The sequence below is a fragment of the Plasmodium vinckei genome, assembly GCF_900681995.1.
Source record: "Plasmodium vinckei vinckei genome assembly, chromosome: PVVCY_08".
NCBI lineage: Eukaryota > Apicomplexa > Aconoidasida > Haemosporida > Plasmodiidae > Plasmodium > Plasmodium vinckei.
This window is the reverse complement of record NC_051300.1, coordinates 335,040-357,903: the sequence shown is the minus strand read 5'-3', so window position 1 is coordinate 357,903 and position 22,864 is coordinate 335,040. Positions and strand designations below refer to the sequence as shown.

General features: G+C 23.9%; 5 protein-coding genes across 5 annotated transcripts; 3 read left to right on the top strand and 2 right to left on the bottom strand.

Moving 5' to 3' along the window:
• Positions 1-12: 12 nt before the first annotated feature.
• On the bottom strand, positions 13-5,154 carry PVVCY_0800910 (conserved Plasmodium protein, unknown function; the record flags this gene model as incomplete). Its single annotated transcript, XM_008626896.2, has 1 exon — positions 13-5,154. One exon carries the CDS (start codon positions 5,152-5,154, stop codon positions 13-15), a length of 5,142 nt encoding a protein of 1,713 aa, XP_008625118.2.
• A 3,868-nt stretch (positions 5,155-9,022) lies between these two features.
• On the top strand, positions 9,023-11,533 carry PVVCY_0800900 (translocon component PTEX150, putative; the record flags this gene model as incomplete). Its single annotated transcript, XM_008626895.2, has 1 exon — positions 9,023-11,533. The coding sequence occupies one exon, from the start codon at positions 9,023-9,025 to the stop codon at positions 11,531-11,533; it is 2,511 nt and encodes an 836-aa protein (XP_008625117.2).
• A 1,406-nt stretch (positions 11,534-12,939) lies between these two features.
• Positions 12,940-16,194, top strand: PVVCY_0800890 (conserved Plasmodium protein, unknown function; the record flags this gene model as incomplete). The annotated part of the gene is made up of 2 exons (XM_037634222.1): positions 12,940-15,884; positions 16,134-16,194. The coding sequence occupies 2 exons, from the start codon at positions 12,940-12,942 to the stop codon at positions 16,192-16,194; spliced, it is 3,006 nt and encodes a 1,001-aa protein (XP_037490357.1).
• Positions 16,195-16,865: 671 nt separating this feature from the next.
• On the top strand, positions 16,866-18,104 carry PVVCY_0800880 (GTP-binding protein, putative; the record flags this gene model as incomplete). The annotated part of the gene is made up of 1 exon (XM_037634221.1): positions 16,866-18,104. The coding sequence occupies one exon, from the start codon at positions 16,866-16,868 to the stop codon at positions 18,102-18,104; it is 1,239 nt and encodes a 412-aa protein (XP_037490356.1).
• Positions 18,105-18,785: 681 nt separating this feature from the next.
• PVVCY_0800870 (cGMP-dependent protein kinase, putative) lies at positions 18,786-22,029 on the bottom strand (the record flags this gene model as incomplete). Its single annotated transcript, XM_008626893.2, has 5 exons — positions 18,786-20,639; positions 20,745-21,175; positions 21,345-21,519; positions 21,638-21,707; positions 21,998-22,029. 5 exons carry the CDS (start codon positions 22,027-22,029, stop codon positions 18,786-18,788), a joined length of 2,562 nt encoding a protein of 853 aa, XP_008625115.2.
• Between the last annotated feature and the right edge of the window lie 835 nt (positions 22,030-22,864).

The window sequence follows — 22,864 nt, the reverse complement described above, 5'->3', positions numbered from 1 at the left end:
TCCATTTTTTTCCTAAAAATCTTTATATATACATATATTTTCTGTATTTTGCATATAACTTACTCGAGATTTATGATTATTTGGTAAGGAATCTAAGAAAGATATATGAAAGCTTTCAATGTTTTTGTTTTTAAGTGGAAGACAATTAAAATAATTATTATTACATAAAGTGTTAAATAAACTTAAGCTTTGTGAATTAAATAATTCCAAATATTTATTAGTTTGTTGAATAATTTTATTAATTTTGTTAATTTTTCTTTTCTTATGAAAAACAATTTTTTTTACTTTCATATTATATTTATTGATATTTATTATGGTGTCCCTTTTGTATGTATTTTTTACATTCATTTTGTTTTGGATTTTATTATTTTCACCATTTTTATGACATTTTATTTTTTTTGTATCATTTACTATATCATTAAAAAAACTGCAAGAAAAAAATAATCTTTTAAAAAAACTAATTTTAGGAATACTTTTATATATTTTAGTTGTATTAGTAGACACGGGTAAAACTTTTTTTGATTTTATTTTTTCTACCAATTTGCTATCAGATGTTAATGCTTTATTTTTATAATTTTTTATGTCTTTATTATTTAAATAATTATTCTTGACCCCATTTTTTATATTTTTATTTAATTGCTCATTTGGGCACATTTCCTTATTGTAGAGTTTATTTGCATCCAAATATGTTAATTTTGATGTATTCATTTTGATTATATTATTTTTTTTTGGATGATAAGTTCCTTCATTGCTTTGGGCATGTTGAATCATCGTTTTATTATTATGCATAAGCATATTTTTCTTACACTTCATATTTTGTAAATCTCTACGGTTCATATCATGCGTGTTTAATATCTTTATGTTAGGATTACAAGAATCGAGAATATACAAAGGTGTACTTAAAATATTTATGTTGTTTGTACATGTGTAATCATATATACTATGATTTTGTGAAGTGTTATATATTTTTATATGACTATTAATGTTATTTTTAACGTCAAATAAATTACCATTTGTTGCGTAATTCTTACTTATTGCATACTGATTCTGTTTGGTTGATATTTTGCTATCATCCATTAAATTGATACTAATATTTTTATTCGTTGTTTCTTTTTTTATCATATTATTGTAACTGACAAATTTTGTGATCGAATTATTGCTTGATTTGTTATAATCAATTACATTGCTTTTTAAACTGTGTTTTATATTATTTTGATTTGAATTAGTATTTGGTGATATATTAATGTTTTCATTTTCTTTAGGGGGCACTGGCCTGTGATATGTCTTGGCTTTATTATCAACTTGTGGGGTTTGATCTGGAACACTATTTGATATATCTATTTTTGGGGTGATATCATTCTTTGGGCATATTTGTTTATTTATCTTTACTTCTTTACAAATTTCTAAATTTTCATTTTCAGTTTGTTTAACCTTCATTTTGTAACCATCAATTAAATCTATACTAGTTTTTGTTTTTTTATTCAATTTCGTTTCTTTTTTTTTCATACTAACTATTAATTTTAAATAAAAGACAAATATTAATTTTTTGTTCATGATATATATATTATTTATAAAATGCTGGCTATCATATATTGGAGCAATATATTGATACAATTTTCCAAAATTTAAAATACATGTAATATAATATTCTATCAACTTGGCTAATATATGGTTATGATGTTCATTTTTGTGTTTTTTTGCATTCATATATATAATAAGAGGTATTATATATTTATCAAAGACACTATTTTTGTATACTTCCAAACCATTGCTCTTTTTTTTGTTTTTCTTTTTTTTTTTAAGTTTTTTTACTACAACATTTTCTTCGAATGTATTAATTTTTTCTAACTTTTCTACTTCACATACTTCAGCATGATTATAAAATTGAGTCGTTTTATTTTTTTCTGTATTATATTCCTCAGTTTGATATTTTTTTTCTAATGTGTTTATTTTGTTTTCTTGTCCTGGTTCTTTATGAATTTCATCAATATTACAAGCATCACTATATTGTCTTATTGTTTCCTCAGAGTTACTATATGACATATTATGTTCATTCATTTCTGTAATCATATGATGGTAATTATGGATTTTGTTATCATTTGCATTATCTTTATCTGCTTTCTCATCATTATTAGCATCAGTTCCGTTATTGCATATAGCAGGATCAACATTTTCTTCTTCGGCTAGTGTTATAGGCAACTTTTCAATTATATCTTCGTCCTCCTTCTTGCATTCCTCCATATTAATATAGAATGTTACGTCGCTTTTCTTTTTTTTGGGAATTTGATTATTCAAATTTTGGTCATTCAGTGTAGAACTTAGTAATATATCCTCTGTTTCCATACCTTCATTTTTATGAGAATCCTCTAATTCGTTCATTTCATTAACAGATAACTTATCGTTATTAATGTTAATAGTATTTTCTTCCACTTTTTTAGTATCTTCATTTTTATGACTTTCTTCTATGTTTTCACAATTTGAAATATAATCATTTTTTTTATTATTTTTCCATGTTTTTGCATTTAAAAGGAATTTACCTTTCATATGAAATTTATGTTTATTGTCTTTTTGTATTTTTTTCCCACATACTTTGTCTTTAATTTTTGTTTTTCTTATAATATGGTGATTGTCCTTTTCGATGAATTTTACGCATATTTGAGATTCAGTATTCATTTCACTTTGAACATTATGACCTATAGGGGGATTTTCTATAGTTGGGATTATTTCTCCACTTTCAGAATTTTTGTGCATTATTTGGTTATTCTGCTCATTTTTTTTTATTATTATGTTTTCAGATTGAATTGTAGTTTTTTGAGATGGTTCTTCATAAAAATCATTTAAAAAAAATTTTCCAGGAAATGCTTTAAATAATTCTTCTATAGTTCTTTTTATTTCTTTCTCTAAATTATTTTTGATATCCTCTTCTGAATTCACAACTTTACGGTGTTTTATATTTTTATAATTATATAATGACTGATAGCTTTCGTTATTTGGTTTTTGAACTAAATTACTGTCTTCTTTTAATATATTTTCAAATGATTTTCCAAATTTTTCATTATTTTTATATATTTCTGAGTATATCACTAAATTCCTCTTTTTGTTTGTTTCTAAATTATTTTTATTGTAATGTTCATAACATCTATTTTCATATCCATCAATACTGTATTTGTTATCACTATATTTTTCGTTAATATTATGGTCTACAGTTTTATATAATTGTTCATTATATACATACTGGCTATTTTTTACGTTTGTTATTCCAATAATATTATTATCCTGGCTGGTATTTTTTACTTTATAATTATCGCTTTTAGAATCAAACATATCATTATTTGTGAAAATATCCATATCTTCATCACTTGTTGGATATCCATCACGTGAAATATTGCATTTATTTATATTAACCATATTAAGACTAATATTCGAGTTGGCCTTCTCAGAGCTATATATGTTTTTTATAAAATCAGTGTCATTTTCATCTTTACTAGGTGGAATGATATTTTGTTGTGAGCAATATGAATCTTTTGAATTATTATTAATAGTTTTTTCTTCCTGATCACAATTAATAGAACATTCCAAATCATTAGAATTGTTCGACAACTCAAGGTTATATTGTTCTTTATTACCAAAAATAGGGGATGCAATAATTTGTTTATTGTTACTATTTTTATTTTTCTTATTTCTTTTTTTCTTATTTTTTCTTTTCTTTTTATTATTCACCTTTTGTTTGCTTGTATCATTTATATTCTCATTATCGCTGATTTTTTTTGTCGCTTCAAAAAATATTTTTTCTTTTCCGGAAACAACGTTGCAATTTTTCTTTGCCTTCTTTTTTTTTTTTTTTTTCTTCGATTTTTTATTTCCGTCTTTGTTATTATTTTCCAGAAAGTTCTTTGGAGAATTTTTATCCTCATATTCTTCATTTATTATTTTGCTAATTGTGTTCTCCAAAATTGAAGGTGATTTTTCTTGTGTCTTTATCTCGTTTTGTATAGAATGATGACTTGTGCATAAAATATCAAAATTATTATTATATGTGTCAATTTCATTATGTTGCTCATTTTTTGAAATGATTACACTTTCAGGTTCATTCAAAATTGGTTTGTCTACCCTTTTATATGTAACAGTTTTTTTTTTATAAGATTTTTGGAGCATAGAAAAATGTAAATATGTAAAAAAATACTGCCTATTTATCTTATACTTTTTTAGTACATTATAAGACTTCTTTTTTGAAAAATCATAAAATATGTTATACTTTTTAGGGTAGCTATTCTTGTTTATTGTTTTTCTTTTAAAAATTGTTTCGTTTTTATTGTTTGTTTTGTTCTTAAATATAATTTTTTTATTTACTATTATATATGCATATTTTTTATTTAAAATTGAAATAATTCCAAGATATTGGAACTTTGATATTTCGTTCTTTATTTTGTGCCTACATATTAAATTATATTTTTTTTTTAATAGTTTTTTCTCTAGCCATTTATGTTTTTTCTTTTCTTCAGCATTATTGTGTGGTATTTTTTTGCGTTTGGCAATTTCTTTCGTTATAGATTCATCATTTGTTTTATCGTCATTGATATTATCATCTGATATATTATTGTCACTTTTTTCATCACTATAGATGTTATCTGTGTCGTATATATGCATATAATCATTATTATCCTTATATTCTGGTAATATTTCTTTATTAGGAAGTGATGTATACGATTCATTTTTCATTAATATGGTTGCATTTTCTTGTTCATTGTCTTCGATTTTACAATCGCTATCTTCATTATCATCTGTATATTCATATATAGAATAAAATGACATTTTTGATGATACTATATTTTCACTATAACTTCCAAAATTTAATAAACTTCCCTTTATAAATTCTCTTGAACTTTTTATTTCGTAAAAAATAGATTCGTTTGTACCTTTGCAATCACTTTCATTGGAATGGTTTAAATTGGTGTTGATATCATTATCTATTTTGTCTACTTCTTTATTAGGATTCATATTATTGTTTAAAAATCCAAAATATTTTTCTAAAATAGATTTTTTTTCTTTTTTATTGGAATCTATATATGATTTATTCTCCTTGGGAGGGTTCATAGAGGCATTAATTTCTCCTCCCTCATTATATATGGAATGATTATTTTTCCAATTCGTCATATTTATTCGATGTATATATAATAATATGCATTATAACTAATAGAAATATATGGTTGTTAAAAACGTGTGTGGATATATGTGTGCATCTGTGATATATTTTTTAAATATATATAAATGTTCAATAAAAAAACACTACAATTCAATGCCTAATTATATGAAAATTAGGATTTATTGACGTGCGTATTTTGTTTATTTTTTTTAGTTATATAGAGATAGTAAAAAAATATGTGCACTATTTTTTTCAGTATCAAAATTTTACAAGTTATAAATCGCATAAACGGGCGGGCGAATATATGCTTAAAAGGGTAAAAAATATAATAATAAATAAACAAATAATAATAGTAATCATGTATACTGTTTCCAATTAAATTATAATATAATTATGATTTTTAAAAAATATCTACATATCAATTTATTGCATATATACATATGCATACATACATTAATAGAGTTGTTTTGAAACCATATTATTTATTTATCATGATGTTATTATGGTGCTATGTGTCTATTTATTTTATTATTTTTTTTCGACGTTATAAATTATATTATTATACGTATTTATTATTTTTATTTTAATATATTTTAAAATATAATTGTTTCTATATTTTATATAATATGTCATTTTCACATCTTTTATTCATTATATTATTTTTTAGACAAAATATTTTCCGAACTAAAAATTTAGAATTCCTATTCCGCGTTTAAAACATGTTTTATTAATCACTTTTTTAATATATTTTTGGTGGTACAGTCTATTATAACCGGTGTTATTATTATTGTACTATTATTTACATTTTTTTTTGTTTTAACATATTAAGGATATTTTATTTTTGGATGTTTACAACAGTACTATTATTTCATTCAGCTAATAAATATGTAAATGATACATTTAAATGACATTTTTTCATTACTTTATTTTCTATTCTTTTATCGATGATGCACAAGGTGCAGACATGCAGAAAAAGAAATAGAGGTGTGAAAAATTTTCATGTTTTCTCCACACTCCATGAAAAAAGAGAAAACATATAAATGCATATGAACTTAAATGAATTTTAAAAGAAAGAAAATGAGTTGTAAAATTATTAAGTATTATAACAATACATATGGGTAAATATATTTATATACAAAAATAGAAATAGTAATTGTAATGAGCAATATTCATATTTTAAAAATATGGGTAACCATACTTTTTATATGATAATATTTAAAATGGTTTCCTTAATCTTTAGTTATAATTTGAAACAATTATATCTCTCATTTTAATTTTACATATTATTTATTGCATGCCCAAAGGAAATCAAAAATATTGTGTATAAACTTTTTTTAGTTCATAACTTATGTAAAACCCTTATATTTATATATGTACTTGTGTTACCACTGCGTTATGTCATTTTAATAAGATTTAAATAATATGACTTATATACCAAATGTGTTAGAGATCAAATAATTGAATCATATTACAATAAATAAATATATGCAATGAAAATGGTTTATATTTAATCTGCGATATAGTTTTCTAGGATTTTAAGTGTTTTACATTTTATGATAGTTTCAAAAAAATTTTTTTTCTAAATTATTTCACCCTTTTAAATAATATAGTTATTAATAATATTAATGCAATAGATTTTTCTATTGAAATAATTCTTTTGAATAACCTGTTCTAATTTTATTACAACTAGGCATTAATAACTTTTTCATTTTTTGAGAACTAATTTGTTTATACACCAATTTAAAGTGTATTATTATCACTATAGTTATTTATTTAGACTTTAGTTATATTATTTATTATTTTTTAACAAACAATACCAAATATTGAGGTTGAAAAAAATCATATGCTTTGCATTGCTCATAAGGTATTTAATACATTTGTTTCGAATTAGAATTATTGCATTTTTTATCATAATATTTTATGGGTAACTTAGATATATCATAAATTTAGAGAAAATGTTAAGATGGATAAGCTAATAAAAATAATAATGCTTTGTATATATAGTTTAGCACATATTATGTGATATTATAATTTAAACATTATATTATGTACTAATATATATATGTAAAAAAATTAATTTCTACTGTAATATATATAAATATTTTTTGAATAAATTTGAATTAGCATTAGCCCTCGAGGGTAAAAAGCACTAAAAAAGGACATATCAAATTAGTTGTTTAAGAGCACAACTAAACAGGTTATTATATTATCTAATTATAAAAATATATAATCGACAAATTTTCAATATATTTACGTAAACCCATAAAAGTTATTTTTGTCGATCTAGAAAAAACAAATATTTTTATATATAAATTTTTGGTGTTAAAAGTAACTTATAATCCTCAGTTAATATATATAAAATTTTAGTTCGTGCTTTTTTTCCGTGCTTTATATCTGTTCTTTATTTTTTTTTTATAAAAATTATTTTTTTTAGATCACTTCAATGAGCCATTGGTTAGGTTAATCAGCTTTTTATAAATTAATTTTCTTATATAATATTAGGTAAATACCCATTAATAATGGATATAATATATATCATTCTTAACTTTTTTTAAGTGCTAAAAATTAATTATTATTATATAAAATAAACTAGAGATTTTTTTATATATAAAAATAAATACAATATATAATTGTACTATTTTATAATTATATTAATTTGCGTTATGCCTAATATTTATGTTTATGTTTTTTGTATGACGAGCTTAAAAAATAAAAAGCTGGGTTATTAATTACATAAAATAAGTTCCTATTTATATATTATCATTAATTAACCATTTTTATTGCATAAAGCTACTTGTATCCGATTTTTCTTTTTATTTTATATAGAATGATTTATAATTCAAATATCTAAAGTAAATACAATTATAATATAATATTGTGTGTTTATAATAAATAAATAGCGATATATAATTTAACATTGTTTTTTTTTTTAATTAATATCTATAATTTATATAGTAAATTTAATATTCCAATTATTTTTTTTTTTATAGCTAAAAAAAAATTAATATTGAAATAAGAATTTTTGTGTTTTTTATTTATCTATAAATTTATAGATTGTCATTATTTAAAGAAAATTTATATTATTTATATATTTTATAAATAGCCAATTATATATTATAATTATTTTGATATATTTAATCCTTATTTAAATATATAATTATTTATAATATATATACTATATTGTTATTCATTTAATTATGATTTTTATAAATTAGTAACATTATCTTATATTTAGTATTTTATGTTATAAGTTTATTATATTCAATTATATAGATATAATATTTACATAGAATGTTTTTTTATATGTTATATATATAATGAACTCCTTCCTTGATATATTTATTTAGTATTTTAAAAACAAATTTTTAATATTTATATTTAAGATTTTATACTGATTTTTAGATTTTATTATACTTATACTCTATTGATGCTATGGATTGATCAGTATCAATTTTTTTAGCATTTTTAATTTATTTTTATTTTTTTAAGATTTTGATTTTATTTTTGCGTGTAAGTTTATATATTTATATACTAAGCAGTACGACATACTTTTCAAATAAACATAAATATAAAAAAACGAGAGAAAATAGATAAAATAAGAAAGCTTATTTTAATTTATTTACATAAAAAATACACATTATTTGTATTTAATACTAAGAAGCATTTACCGTTTTGTATCTTAGTCAAACAAGCGAGTAAAAGTAACATATATAATTATGTGTTATGTGTATAAAATGAACACATTATATATGTCATTTTTTTTATAATACTCAATTTTGTTTATGTGACACGTATATATTTATATCAAGTCCACGTACACAATATTGAATAATATCCAAAAAAAAAAAAATATATATAAGTTAGAATAATAAAGACAAAATGAAATTATTAACCGTCAAAATTTTAGCTATTATCGCTTTAATTAATTATGTTAGTGTGAGTGGGTCAAATAAAAATTGCTCATTAAATATAAAATCAACTATTAATAAAGGAAAAGATGATAATAATGACGAATCAATAACCCCAAATGAAAACGACGATAAAACAAGCGATAATGATGACACAAATAACAGTGAAGAAAATAATAATCAAGATGGTGATGCATTAAACGAAGAAAATGGTAATTCTATGGAAATGGGAAATAATGCTGAACAAGCTCCTATAGAATTATCTTTCGATAAATTAGCGAATGGTGATAAAATAAAATCTATACTTGATTCTCTTATTGAAAATGAAAAAAATGACAATGGTAATAACGGAAAAGATATGTATAAAGTTATGATGAGCAATATTTTTAATGGATTAAATAATGCTAATGATTCAACTAATTCCCAAAATGATGAAGTAAATGATAATACCACTATTAATATATCACAAGATAATCAAGAACAATTAGAAAATTTAAAAAAAAATATCGAAAATGCATTAAAAGAACGTGGAATAAATATTGATGATTTATCAAAAAAATATATGGACGGAAATATGGAAGGTAAAGATGCATTTATCCAACTTTTAAAAAATATGTCTCAAGATGACGATATAGCTATGAATATTCCCGAGCTTACCCAAAACGCTAATTTCCCTGGTTTAAATTTACCAAATCTATTTAATGTACCAGATGATGATGAAGATAACAATGATTATGATATCATAGCCAAAAATAACGAAAATGCATTAAATGCTAAGAATGACATTGTAGAAGATAATGAAGATCCTGGTGAAGGTACTAGCAAAGAAAGTCAATACGAATTGTTTAAAATGTCTAATTCCAATGGAAATGGCCAAACTTCGAATGATGAAAACGCTATAAGTAATGCTGACATTAAAATAGATAGTGAAACCGATTCTAGTGAAATTGATAGTGAAAATGAATTTAGTGATAGCGATTCTAGTGTAACTGATAGTGGACATGGATTTAGTGATAGCGATTCTAGTGTAACTGATAGTGGAAGTGAATTTAGTGATAGCGATTCTGATGCAACTGATAGTGGAAGTGAATTTAGTGATGCTGAAAATGATGCTGTATCTAATGAGAAACCTACTCAAGAAATAGAATCTCCTGAAACTGACGGTAGTGAAGAAGAATTAATAGTCTCATCTTCCACAAATAATAAACAAAAAAATAGTGCCCCAAGCTTAATGAAAAATGAACTTTTAAAACCCGATAATGCCAACTCTAGCACTTCAAAAACAAATGGAACTGAAACTAGTAAAAAAGCCACCCACAAAAGTAAAAAATATAAAAAAAAATCAAGCCCCACGAAAACAAATTTAAGAAGATACCCATTTGAGCAATCAAAAATAAATGGATTGATGACAAAATTTGAAAATAGCGACTTTTATAAAGCTGTTCTAAAAAATATATTAGATAAATATGTTATTTTGGATGATAGTGATAATGATGGAAAAAACAATAATAAAAATAATAATGATGATGATGAAAATGAGGAACTAAATATGAAAGAATTTAGTGTAAAAAATCTTAAAAAATTACTTGAAGATGATGTCCTTGATTATAGTGATTTAACAGAAGAAGAATTAACAAAATTAGCTGGACCAGATAAAGCATTCTATGACTTATCACCATATGCTAATGAAGATAAAGAATTCTCAGTAAATGAAGGATCTACTGTTGAAAATGAACAATTAACTGCTTTCTTAAATAAATTTGGTCAATATCATATGAGTTATGACGGCAAAACTCTTGACTACTTAAAACAAAAAAAATCCGAGAAAAAAGAAGAAGACCAAGAGGACGAGAATTTTTACGATGCTTACAAACAAATTAAAAGCTCATATTCGGGTATCCCCTCAAACTATTATCATCAAGCACCACAATTGATTGGTGATAAATATGTCTTTACATCTGTATATGATCAAAAAGAAGATTTAATTAACTTTTTAAAAAAAACAAATGGTAAAAGTCTTTACGTCCACCCCGATGATTTGGAAAATGGAAATGCAAGTGGTGTATCTCCAGAAATGAAACAATTACAAAAATTGAGCTATTATAAAAGAAAAAATGCATATAACATTCTTGTAGAACAAAAACGTATAGAAAAAGAGGAAAAAGAAAACAAAGAAAAAAAAGAAAAAGCAAGCAATAAACCAATCAATGACGATTACATAAAACATTTGAGTAGCGGTGGTTTAAACAAAAATACCGTTTTATTTTCAAAAGATGATCTTGATAAAATGGTAAATGGTTTATATTCTGAATCTGGAAACTCAAATGGTAGCTCAGCCAAAATAGATTTAGATAGCATGGCAACTAATATTAAAAATTCAAATAATGGAAAAAATGATAATCAATCTTTTGATTCCGTCAATGATGATGACACCAATGATAATGAATATCCAGAAGATCTTGCCGATGAGGAAGATGAATAATAAGACGAAGCTTGTTGTATAGTATAAGAATTTTTCCAGTAGGAAAAGCTTATGCAGAAAAAGAGAGGAAATATTCCTTCCTAATATATAATTATAAAATTGAAAAAACCGAAGATGAAAGTAACATAGGTACGAGCACTTATGATTTCATTTTCATATAGCTATGCCATATTAAAAAATTTCTTGGAATCAATATTGTTTTTTTAGAAAAAAAAATGATTTGTTTTTTTTCTTGTTTTAATTAAAAAAAAATAATCATATACATATATATTTATATTCATAAATTTATATGCGTATGCTTTATAGGCATATTTTTAAAAAATTATGAATCTTTATAATTTTTTTTGGCTGTTTGTAAAATATTTTTTTTTATGTTTAAAAAAAAATTTTGGAAATGTATTATTAATATTTTTATACATTGTTTATATTTGTTTCTTTCAACTTTTTTGTATATTCATAATTCATTATATTTAACATGTTGCATATATATATACATAATATTAAATTTTGTTTTTTTTTAAACAAATTTATATTAATATTTTTCATGAAAAAAATGTTTATCATAATATATATCAATACAATGAATGTAGCATTATAGCAGTATAATTAGTTATATATGCTATGTTTATTCTATTCTTTTTATTTTAACGTTTTTATAAAAACTAAACATTTTAATTTTAATTTTTTACTTTAATTTGGGAAATGTTAAGAGGATTATTGTATATGTAATGTCTCGCAATTTATAGTCTCATATATGATATATTATTATTCGAGTATCTACTATTAAATTTTATTAAAATGGTTGCTTGGTTTATCATAAAAAGTTTTGTCCTCTCTTAGTTATTTTCATATGGAAGCATGGTAGTGGGTTTTTGCCCTCGTTCTTTCCATTTAATAAATTAATTTAAAAAAAATGGGAAGCTAAAAATCAAATGGAATTAAAATGAAATATATAAATATAAAAGTCGAAATAACCCGTTAAAATGGTACACAATGCCTGCAAATATTTTTTCCGTTTTATATATATACCAATATTAAATCTGATAATTAAATATAGCATGATGTGATTTATGTTTCCTCATTTGTTGAGAAATTTCTTTCTTAATCAAATATAAAATAAAACAAGCCAAAAGCTGAAAACAAAAATGACGTTGTAAATTAATATGTGTATATGCACGTAGCAAATCTCTTTCTATATCACAATGAATGTCGATATTTAAGAGAAAAATAATATACATATAAAAAAAAGTATAAGGTATAAATATAATTATATATTTAATATGATAGGAGAGTATAACTTTTTAATTAAACCTTAAATGAATTGCTATGGAATGAGAGAAAAAAACAATTGTTGAGATAGTCAGTATCCATAGCATGATGCTGCTGAAGATTGTATATAGAGAAATATGAATTTGCATAAATTGTCATATATAGTTTTAGAAAGAGAAATAAATAATAAGGTAAACGCCATATTAAATATTATAGTGCATGGAAATAAAAAATATATTAATTCTGAATATGGGGATAGTTACTTAAAATCCATTGCTACTAATTTTCGTAGTGGCAATGCTAATTTTACCGAAAGGTTAACGAGTAACTCATATTTTAATACTTTTGATGAGCATAACCAATCTGTATATAATGACAATATAGTATTAACATGCAAACATTATAGCAATGCTTCTTTAAATTTGCTGAAACACTGCGCTAGATTATTTCACAGAAATAAGAGCCAATATAATATTAAAAATTTAAAAAATGGGGGGAATAAAACAAATATAATAGCGTGTAGTAACTATCTAAATGATAAAAAAAATGAAAGCAAGTCGAACAATCTTATAAACAATGAATTGAACTATACACATATTGTTACCAATTTAGACGATATTAAATATTTATGGCTGAAACATATAATAATAATTTTTAAAATAATAATAGAGTCAAATTTAATGATTGATATTAAAAGAAAATTAGAACTAACAACATTTATTGTTAATTTACTTAAAAATAAAAATATCAGCATAAACATAATAAATACAGATTTATTCCTTTCTTATGCATATCTTCTATCAACTATAAACTGTGTTAATAGAGAATTTGTAATTCTATTATGTGAGCGTGTGCTTAATAATTACAAATCATTAAACGTATTAAATAAATTTTATTTATTTAGCTCTATACATAATTTTAATTTTATTTCCAAAAAATTTCAGCATATGGTTAATTATATGCATAAGTATTTTTATAATATGATCAGGGAAGAATACTTAGCAACTCGCAAAAGGGATAGAATTCCTCTTTATTTTGAAGATAATACTAAAGGGAACAGTTCTAATTCGATTACTCCCCCTTATGATACTCAAAACCACGATGAGATCGTTGAAAGTAAAAAAAAATTTCGTCTTCAGGATCGGTCAGAGAACAAGGAATATTTGGTTGTAGTCAATAATTATTTATTTAATATTTACGATATTTTATTTAAAAATAAAAAACATATATCTCATGAAGATAGATCTTTATTTAAGCATGTAATTAATGAAGAGTTATTAAAATATAATAAAATAAACTATAATTTTTTTAGGATGATTATAAGAATGTGTGATCACAATTTAGTTCATTTTATGTTTACATTAATAGTAAATAATTTGGAGACATACAACCATAGTGAAATTAATAATATTCTCACATATTGCTCTAAAAATAACAATAATTACTTTTGTCTTTTTTTGGACATTTTAAAAGAAAATGAATTTGAAAATATTAACATAAGGCACGTTATATATTTGTACATTTATATTAATCGAATGTTAAAGAGAAAAATGAAAAAGCAGGATTTACTTAATGATGAGGTTGACTATAATGAATGCAATAGTGGTGGTAAAATACCGTTATATCATGGAACTCTTGCTGATAAATATGTAAAAGAACTTTTAAGTAACCCTTTAGAATATAAATCTGAACAGAAAGAAAGTAACATTATGTCTAAATATCTTGAATTGAGTAGTATAAAAAATATAGAAGAGGGAAAAAATTATACGAAAAACGATCGAATTATTCAATTTAATAAATTAATGAATGAATGGGAATGTTATTATGATAATCTACTAGAAATAAAAAAAACAGAAAAAGTGAAAAAAAACGACATAAATATAATAGAAAAAGATATGAATATTTTAAAAAACGTAAATGATCTACTAGTACAAGTTTTAAAAAAAAAAATTTATTATTTAAATGTTAATAATGTTATAACATTATTATATAACACATGCCCAATATATGATGAAAGCCAAGCTAACTTAGTTCATTCTTTTTTTTCACAACTGTTTGAAGACAACCAATTATTAGTTAATTTCACACATATATATAATGAATTGTATAAAAATTTTTTATTTTACAATGATAAGGATAAAATATGTAATATAGATGGTAGCGATGGTACAATGGAATTTCATCCTTACAATAGTGATAATATAAAAATATATGAGAAACGATTAAGTAATATTTTTAGTTATATAAAAAAAAGGTATTACATAAATAATAGGGTCATATATAACACAAGCAAATATACGATAATGCTAAATGTATATAATAAATTTGTAGTAGACATACTTATGTTTTATTTATATAAAAGTAATACATATGATGATTATATGCTTAGAGAGCGAAAAAGAATAAAAGACTTTCTTATTCACATATACACACATATATTATTTATATTTTTTAACAAAAAGGAAAAAGATGTTCAAATAAAAGAATTGGAACTTATTTTTAATTATAGTCGTAGTATTATTAAAAAATTATATTTATATGCTTATTCTCTTAAATACGGTTCAATTATCTTGGACCGATTACAAAATAAGCTAACATGCATAGACTTATGTGAAGATTCATTTTGTGATTTCCTTGGTCAGAAAATAATTGTGCCATTGAAAGGAAATGTAAATGCCGAAGAAAATTGCCATACTAAAATAGATGAGGATCATGCCTCTCCCTTTTTGAATGAAAATGAAATTTTAGGAATTATTGAGTATGTAAATTATGTTTGTACATATATATATTACAAATTGAATAGTAGTCTGACTAGCCAGATTAATGAAAACTTAATATACATTTATCTTTGTTCGTTAAAATATTCTAACAAAAACAGTATCCTTATTAATAACAATATTTTCAAAATTTTGAAAAATAGTAAATCTCATGAATTAAGCAGCAATATAATTTTCGCAATTGCATTGGACTATATTCGTAATAGTTGTAATGTGAAACCGATTGTTCTTAAATTATTTAGAGATTTAAAGAAGCGACCAAATATAAAAGAAGCCGATTGTGCATTTTCTTCTATCAGCAACAGGTAATAAGGGAGTAGCAATAGAATTTGCTTGATTTGTTTTTCTCTTTACATATACACAATGCCAATGCTTATTAATATTACAGCATAACGCCTTTTCAATCTTTCTTAATATCAAATGTTGGAACACCATTTTATTTCTCTCTTTTTATATAATGTTTATTTTTATTAACTTTCTTGATGACACATTGCAGTGTACCTAATCAGGAAAATATGCTCTTCATAAATTCTTTTTTCACTTTTAATTTGTAGGTTTAGGATTACAAACAGGTACTACTATTATGCTTCCCCGATGTCTCATAATCGAAAATAAATAACTATATAACTAGTCATACATATGTATAAATAATAAACGTACTTTCCCCCTAATTTATTACATATATCCAAAATTAGTTAAATAATATATGGATATACAATTCGAATATCAATACATTATATTTCACTATTTGTAATTATATTTGATAAAAAAATATATTTTTACATAATTTTTACCAAAACAAATGATTACACTTGTTTTTTCTTTTTTTTCGTGGAGCTTTAAAAATTTACAGCTCCAATTTTTTTAATAAATTTACATATGCCGAGTAACGTCGTGCAATTCGTTTTATAAAATTAAAATTAAATCGCTTTAAAAATAAACAAAGAATCACTATTATTTATGATGAAAATATACAAAAAAAATGTAGGAATAAAAAATATAGTGGTGTTATTTTTTTTCCTTCATTTTTGTTTTCCTGATTTATTAAATAAAATTTAAAAAAATATATGAGATAGCTTCGTATTGAAATAATTCATGTGGTATTGTAGGATTAAAAAGCAAACATCGCAAGTATGCATATGTAGAAGGGCATAATGGTATATATTACTTTGAAATATTGTAGTAGAAAAAAAGGGCCTATAAATAAGTATATTGACACTTAATTACACACATAAACATATATGCATATATAAGTACATGCATTAGGTGTTCATTGATCTAGTAACATGAGCAAAGGCGATGACAAGGGGGCCTCCGCTATAAGTGTGTGGAAGAGGGAATTGGGGCCAAACCTAAGTGATATATTTTTACGGAAGAATATAGATAAGCTTAGGAATAATAATGGATGCACAAATATTGAAGGTGGTGATAAGGGGCAAAGTAGATGCACACAAAGAAATATAATTGTAGAAGGACGGAAGAAAAATATATATCCTGATTTTGTCTGCAGAGATGAGTTCACATTTGATGAAAATATTACATGCTTTCCTAACTATATGCACAAATCATCTATAAAAATAAAAAATAAACTTGATATATGTGATGTAATAATTGAGGTAAGAGATGCAAGAGTTCCCTTTACTAGTACCAATTATTTTATTACAGATAATTTAAAAAAATATAAAAATACAAAAAAAAATATTATACTATTAAATAAAGTCGATTTAATATCAAAGGAACTCGCATTAAAGGCTCAAAAATTAATAGAAGAGAAAACAAATTCGATTTGTTTACTAACATCATCAAAATATAATAAAAACATATCAAAAATAAGAGATATATGTAAAGAGATTAAACCGAAATTTAAAGCCTTTGGTTTGTTTTGTATGCTTATTGGCTTACCAAACGTAGGAAAGTCAAGTATTATAAATTCATTTAAAGAAATTACATACAATTTAGGAAAATATGGATATAAAAATAATAAGATAGCATATGAAGTTAATAGGAAAAAAGTTAAAACAAATGTATTGGCAGGTACTACTAAATTAATAGAACAATATAAAGTATCAAATAACCCATTATTATATTTTATAGATACACCAGGTATATATTTACCCAAAATGGCAGATAAAGAAATTTCATTAAAACTAAGTGCAATTGGGAATGTATTAGATTATAAATATAATGATATGTATGTCGGGGATTATATATTATTTACTTTAAACAAAAATAAGAATTATAATTATGTCAAAATGATTGGTTTAGATAACCCTACGAACGATATAAGATTTGTTAGTAATGTTATTTCAACAAAATTAAATTTATGTAGAAATTATAAATATTTAGATATTAATGGTGGGTGTAAATTTTTTATAGACATGTTTAGATTAGGATTATTAGGACAAACATGCTTAGATGAGATTCCTAATAAGTCTGATTTTGTTACTTATTTTGACTTCAACTCTTCTGAACCAATTGCAGTCGATTCGAATTTAGCCCCTGTTCCATTCCGAGGTCTCACTTGAATCGATTCTTCTTTTTTGTGATTTACTGATTTTTGCATTTTCCACTACCTACTATCAACATATATTCCATATGATACTTCGTTTGTTTTATTTATCCATTTTTCTATTATCGAATATTTTCTTATATTTTTTTTGTTTTTTTATATTTTCAACAAAAGTAAAAACAATATTTGTAAGTAAAGAATAGTGCCATTATTTTTATTTCAATGGAGTTAATGTGTTTTTCATGGAAAATATAATCCTATATATATACATATGCGTAATATATATATTTGCGCCTTACTATTTTTTTCAAGGCGTTTCTATAAGTTATGCGGTAACCAAAATGGTTTCAAAAAAAAATCATAGAAATGGTACACACAAAATGAACTTTGAAAAAATTATTATAAATGTGGATTTTTTTTTCATAACATATAACAACTGTTCAAAAAAAAGACAAAAAAACCCGAGAAAAAATGTGAGAATAGGGAAATATGTTATGAATATTTTTTAAATATATAAAACAAGAATGAAAGAACATGATAAATTGTGAATGATATAAGGTTTTTGAATAAAAATATATATTTATATAGGTAAAAAATATCGGATTATGCATTTGTTATATAATCCATGATCTAATTGCAACGTGCAATTATATGGATCCAGTATTTTTTTGCTTCTCTTTTTATCATTTTTCCCTAATTAAAAATCTATATCCCAATTTTCATCATCAATTTCGGCATTTGCATTATCTTCTTCTTCTTGTTCGATTTGCTTAACATCGATATCCTCTGCATAAGTTTCACTTTTCGAAATGAGAGGAGGTTCAAGCGAACGCCCAGCTAATCGATCCCAATCAAAATCGGAAAAAAATGGATTTTCTTTAATATCTTTGAATCCATTTATTGAGCATCCAATTCTTCCTTGAGGCAATCTACATAATAATCTTTTAATTAAATTAATACTATCAGTATCAGTAACATAATCTGGGAAAGTTAATTGCCCTGTTAATATGTCTCTAAATATTTCTAATTGATCCTCTTGATCATTACCGAAGGGTAATGGGCCACATATAAATTCATATAAGCAAACACCTAATGCCCATATATCAACGGTGCATCCATATCCTTTTCCTAATATAACCTCAGGTGCCATATAATGTGGTGTTCCTACTAATGTATATGATCTTCCATGTATTTTTTTTGCACAACCAAAATCGATTAATTTGACATATCCTTGCTTATCTAATAAGATGTTTTCAGGTTTTAGATCTCGATAGACTATATTTCTTTCATGCAAATATTCGATTGCTAATATAATAGAGCCTAAATAAAACTGTGCTTGTGATCTTGATAATAAACCTAACTTTCTAATAGCATCATAAAGTTCTCCTCCAGTAACTAACTCCGTTAAAAAATAAAAATATTTAGAATCTTTGAATGTTCTTACTAACCTAATAATGAATGGATGGTCATTTTCAGCAGTAATTTCTCTTTCTAATTTAATATTATTTTGTTGGTTTAATTCTATAATACTTTTTTTACTAACACATTTTAATGCATATCTAATTTTTGTGGGTTCATGTAAAACTAGCTTAACAATACCAAATGTACCTCTACCTATAATTCTTTCTGTTAATAATTCTGACATTTCTACTTTAGTATCTTGCATTTTAATTCTTTCTTCCAAATGTGCTAACATGGGCCCTTCAATAATTTGTAAAAAAACTGATTTATCAACATACCAACATTCTAAATTGTTTACAGTACTTATAACTGATGCCGTTCTTGGTTCATCATAAATTAACGCTCTTTCGCCAAAATAATCATTTTTCCCTAATGTTCTTAGTCTTTTATTATTTTTTACTATTTCTACTTCTCCAGTTTTTATTATATAAAATCTTGACCCTACTTCACCTTCTTGTATAACATAGTCGCCTTCTTCATATCGAGTTGTTTTAAATGCTTCGATAAGTAAATTACACTGTTTATCAGTTAAATATCGAAAAATATACATTTTTTTTATAATACTTTTTTTGTTATTATAATCTATAGATGCATCTATATTATTATTTCCTAAGCAATCGGCTAAGCATGATTCTGTAATTAATGCTATTTTGCATACCTCTAACGATTTTAATGTATGCTTAAATTTTTGTTTTTGATTAAGTACATATTGATCTCCAAATGACATGCCTCTTGTCAATATTCCAATCGATTCATCATCAAGAAATAACTCTACTTTACCTTCTAATACTATTATATATTTTACACTTTTTATCTTATCTTTATGTAATATATTATAGTTTGCTGGATAATCTCTAACTATAGCTGTATCAGCTAAATCATTTAATTGATCGGGACTTATTTGTTTAAATATTTCACTCTGTTGAAGAGCCTCTGTCATGATGTTACGAAACAATACTACTTGTAAATTTCCCAGAACCACATTTAACAATTTTCGACAAATAGATGCACAAGATGTCACTTCCTTAGCGATAATTGTAGCGCTTCGCGGTTCATCGTACAGAAGAGCTCTCTCTCCGAAGTATGATCCCTGAAAAGAAACAATCGAGATTATATTATTAGGAAATGCTAATTGCATGCCGAGGAATAAAAAAAAAATAGTTTCCCTTTTTTAGTTACTTCAATTGCAAATTACCTTTTCTAGAACTCTGATTTCTTCATCATTAATATATACAGTTGCTTTTCCGTCTTTCAGAATGTATAGAACATCTCCATAATCCCCTTGCTTAACTATTGTTTCTCCGGGTTTAAAATTTTGTATAACACATGCATTGGTTATCATATTTTTTTGTGCTTCTGTTAGCATATCAAAAACAGATACAGAATCAATGAAACTTCTATTTTCATTAAAATTTCTATTTGATAATTGTTTTAATGTTGCTCTGAATGTACTTCTTTGCACACCCCATAATGTTCCATTCGTTCCTGCTTTTATAGTAGCACTTCTTTGAGTATTGTGTATTAAAGCGGCTTCTCCAAATGAGCATCCTTTGGTCAAAGTTTTCACTTTTTTGTCATTTACGTATACATCGAATTTGCCGCTATTTATAATGAAGAAGTAGGAACCTTCGAAAGAGGAAATCGTTGAGATTCAAAAAAATGTAAACATGTACGTAAATAGGCATAGAAATAAAAGAATGCTTAAAATTTAATATGTTTTTCGCTATTTTTATTCAAATGAGAATTAGGCAAAAATAATGAAAAGAGGTATGTATATTATCCTTTATGATGTTACCTTTTTCTCCTTGCTTTATGGCCATATCTCCACTTTTGAAAACAAAAAATTGCATATAATTAGACAGTGCTAATATTTCATTTTCATTTAGTGTACTACATACAAGATTATTTTTTAGGGAAGTTTTTATAGTGACGATATCTTCTGCCAATTTATCCCTCAATTCTAGGTGGTCCTACAAAAATAGAATGCCCACAAAAAAATATATTTCATTGATTAGGGTAACAAAAGTTAATTTTTATTATATAGATTAATATCGACTAATGTTAGTAATAAATAAAATTTTGAAATACCTCCATTAAATTATCCTCCCCTGAAAATTCTTCATTAGAAAAAATTGCCTTTTTCTTATTTCTTTCATTACTAAGATAGTTTAAAAAAAAATAAAAACATTATATGTAGTAATAGTAAGACGTTTGCATGTAGTTTCTTCTATGGGTTAAATCAATCTAGGATATTCTAATTAACAAAGTACACATGCATAATCAGCATTATATGTAATTTGTATTTTTTGAGAAAAACAACATGGATGTATGCATTCGCTTAATTTAGAATAAAGTATGCTTTTGAGTGGTATGAATCGTGGTACATAAGCATATGTAGCAAATACACAAATTATTTTTTGTTGTGTTTCTCTTATTTTTTTCAGTTACTTTTTCTTTGGAATTATTTCATCATCATCCATTTTTTTATCACCCAATCTCGTTAAGTTTATGTATATTCTACTTTTTCAAAAATGTGTAAAAAGTATATTTACTCAAAACTAATAATTTTTTAAAAAAATTACAAATTGGGAAATTAAAACGGAATATAGTAAAAAGGTGTTTATCAATTATGGGTAATAATATATATTTAAAAAACAAAAAATATATAATAATAAAAAACAATGGTAATGTTTATGTATAAAATAAAATTCACAAAATGCTTCGAGAAAAATAAAATATTTTAATAGTAAAAATAAAATGATTGACCCACCTACCCCCAAAATTATGCACAATTAAAACCTTTAATAAGTTTTTCAAAATAAAAATAAAATTTGATAATTTAAAAAATATATAAAATAAGTAGGATATATTTTATAAATCATAATAATTTGTATAATCCTTATTTAAAATAGAAGCATTTTTTTACCATAAAAAATAAATCTATCATTATGTTGTAATTTTATTTCTCTTGTCCCTATTCATAGATTTCCATTTGTGAATCTTAAATACAAAATAGAGATAGGGGAAAACAAAAATTTCCAGGAATACAAAAAGTGTATACAAAACTAAGAACATAAATATAATAAAATATCTTAGATAGTTTTTTTTAATATACCTAATTCAAGGAACGAGCCATTTTACTATTACAATTACTGTAGATATATGCATCCCCATGCGTATATTCATTCAGACATATAATACATGCGGACGAAATTAAAAACATTATTTGGTGCAACTAATAGAGCTAATACAAAAATCGATATCTCCAATAGGCTACTTTGTTGTGATGTAGTTATTAATTCTTGAAATATATAT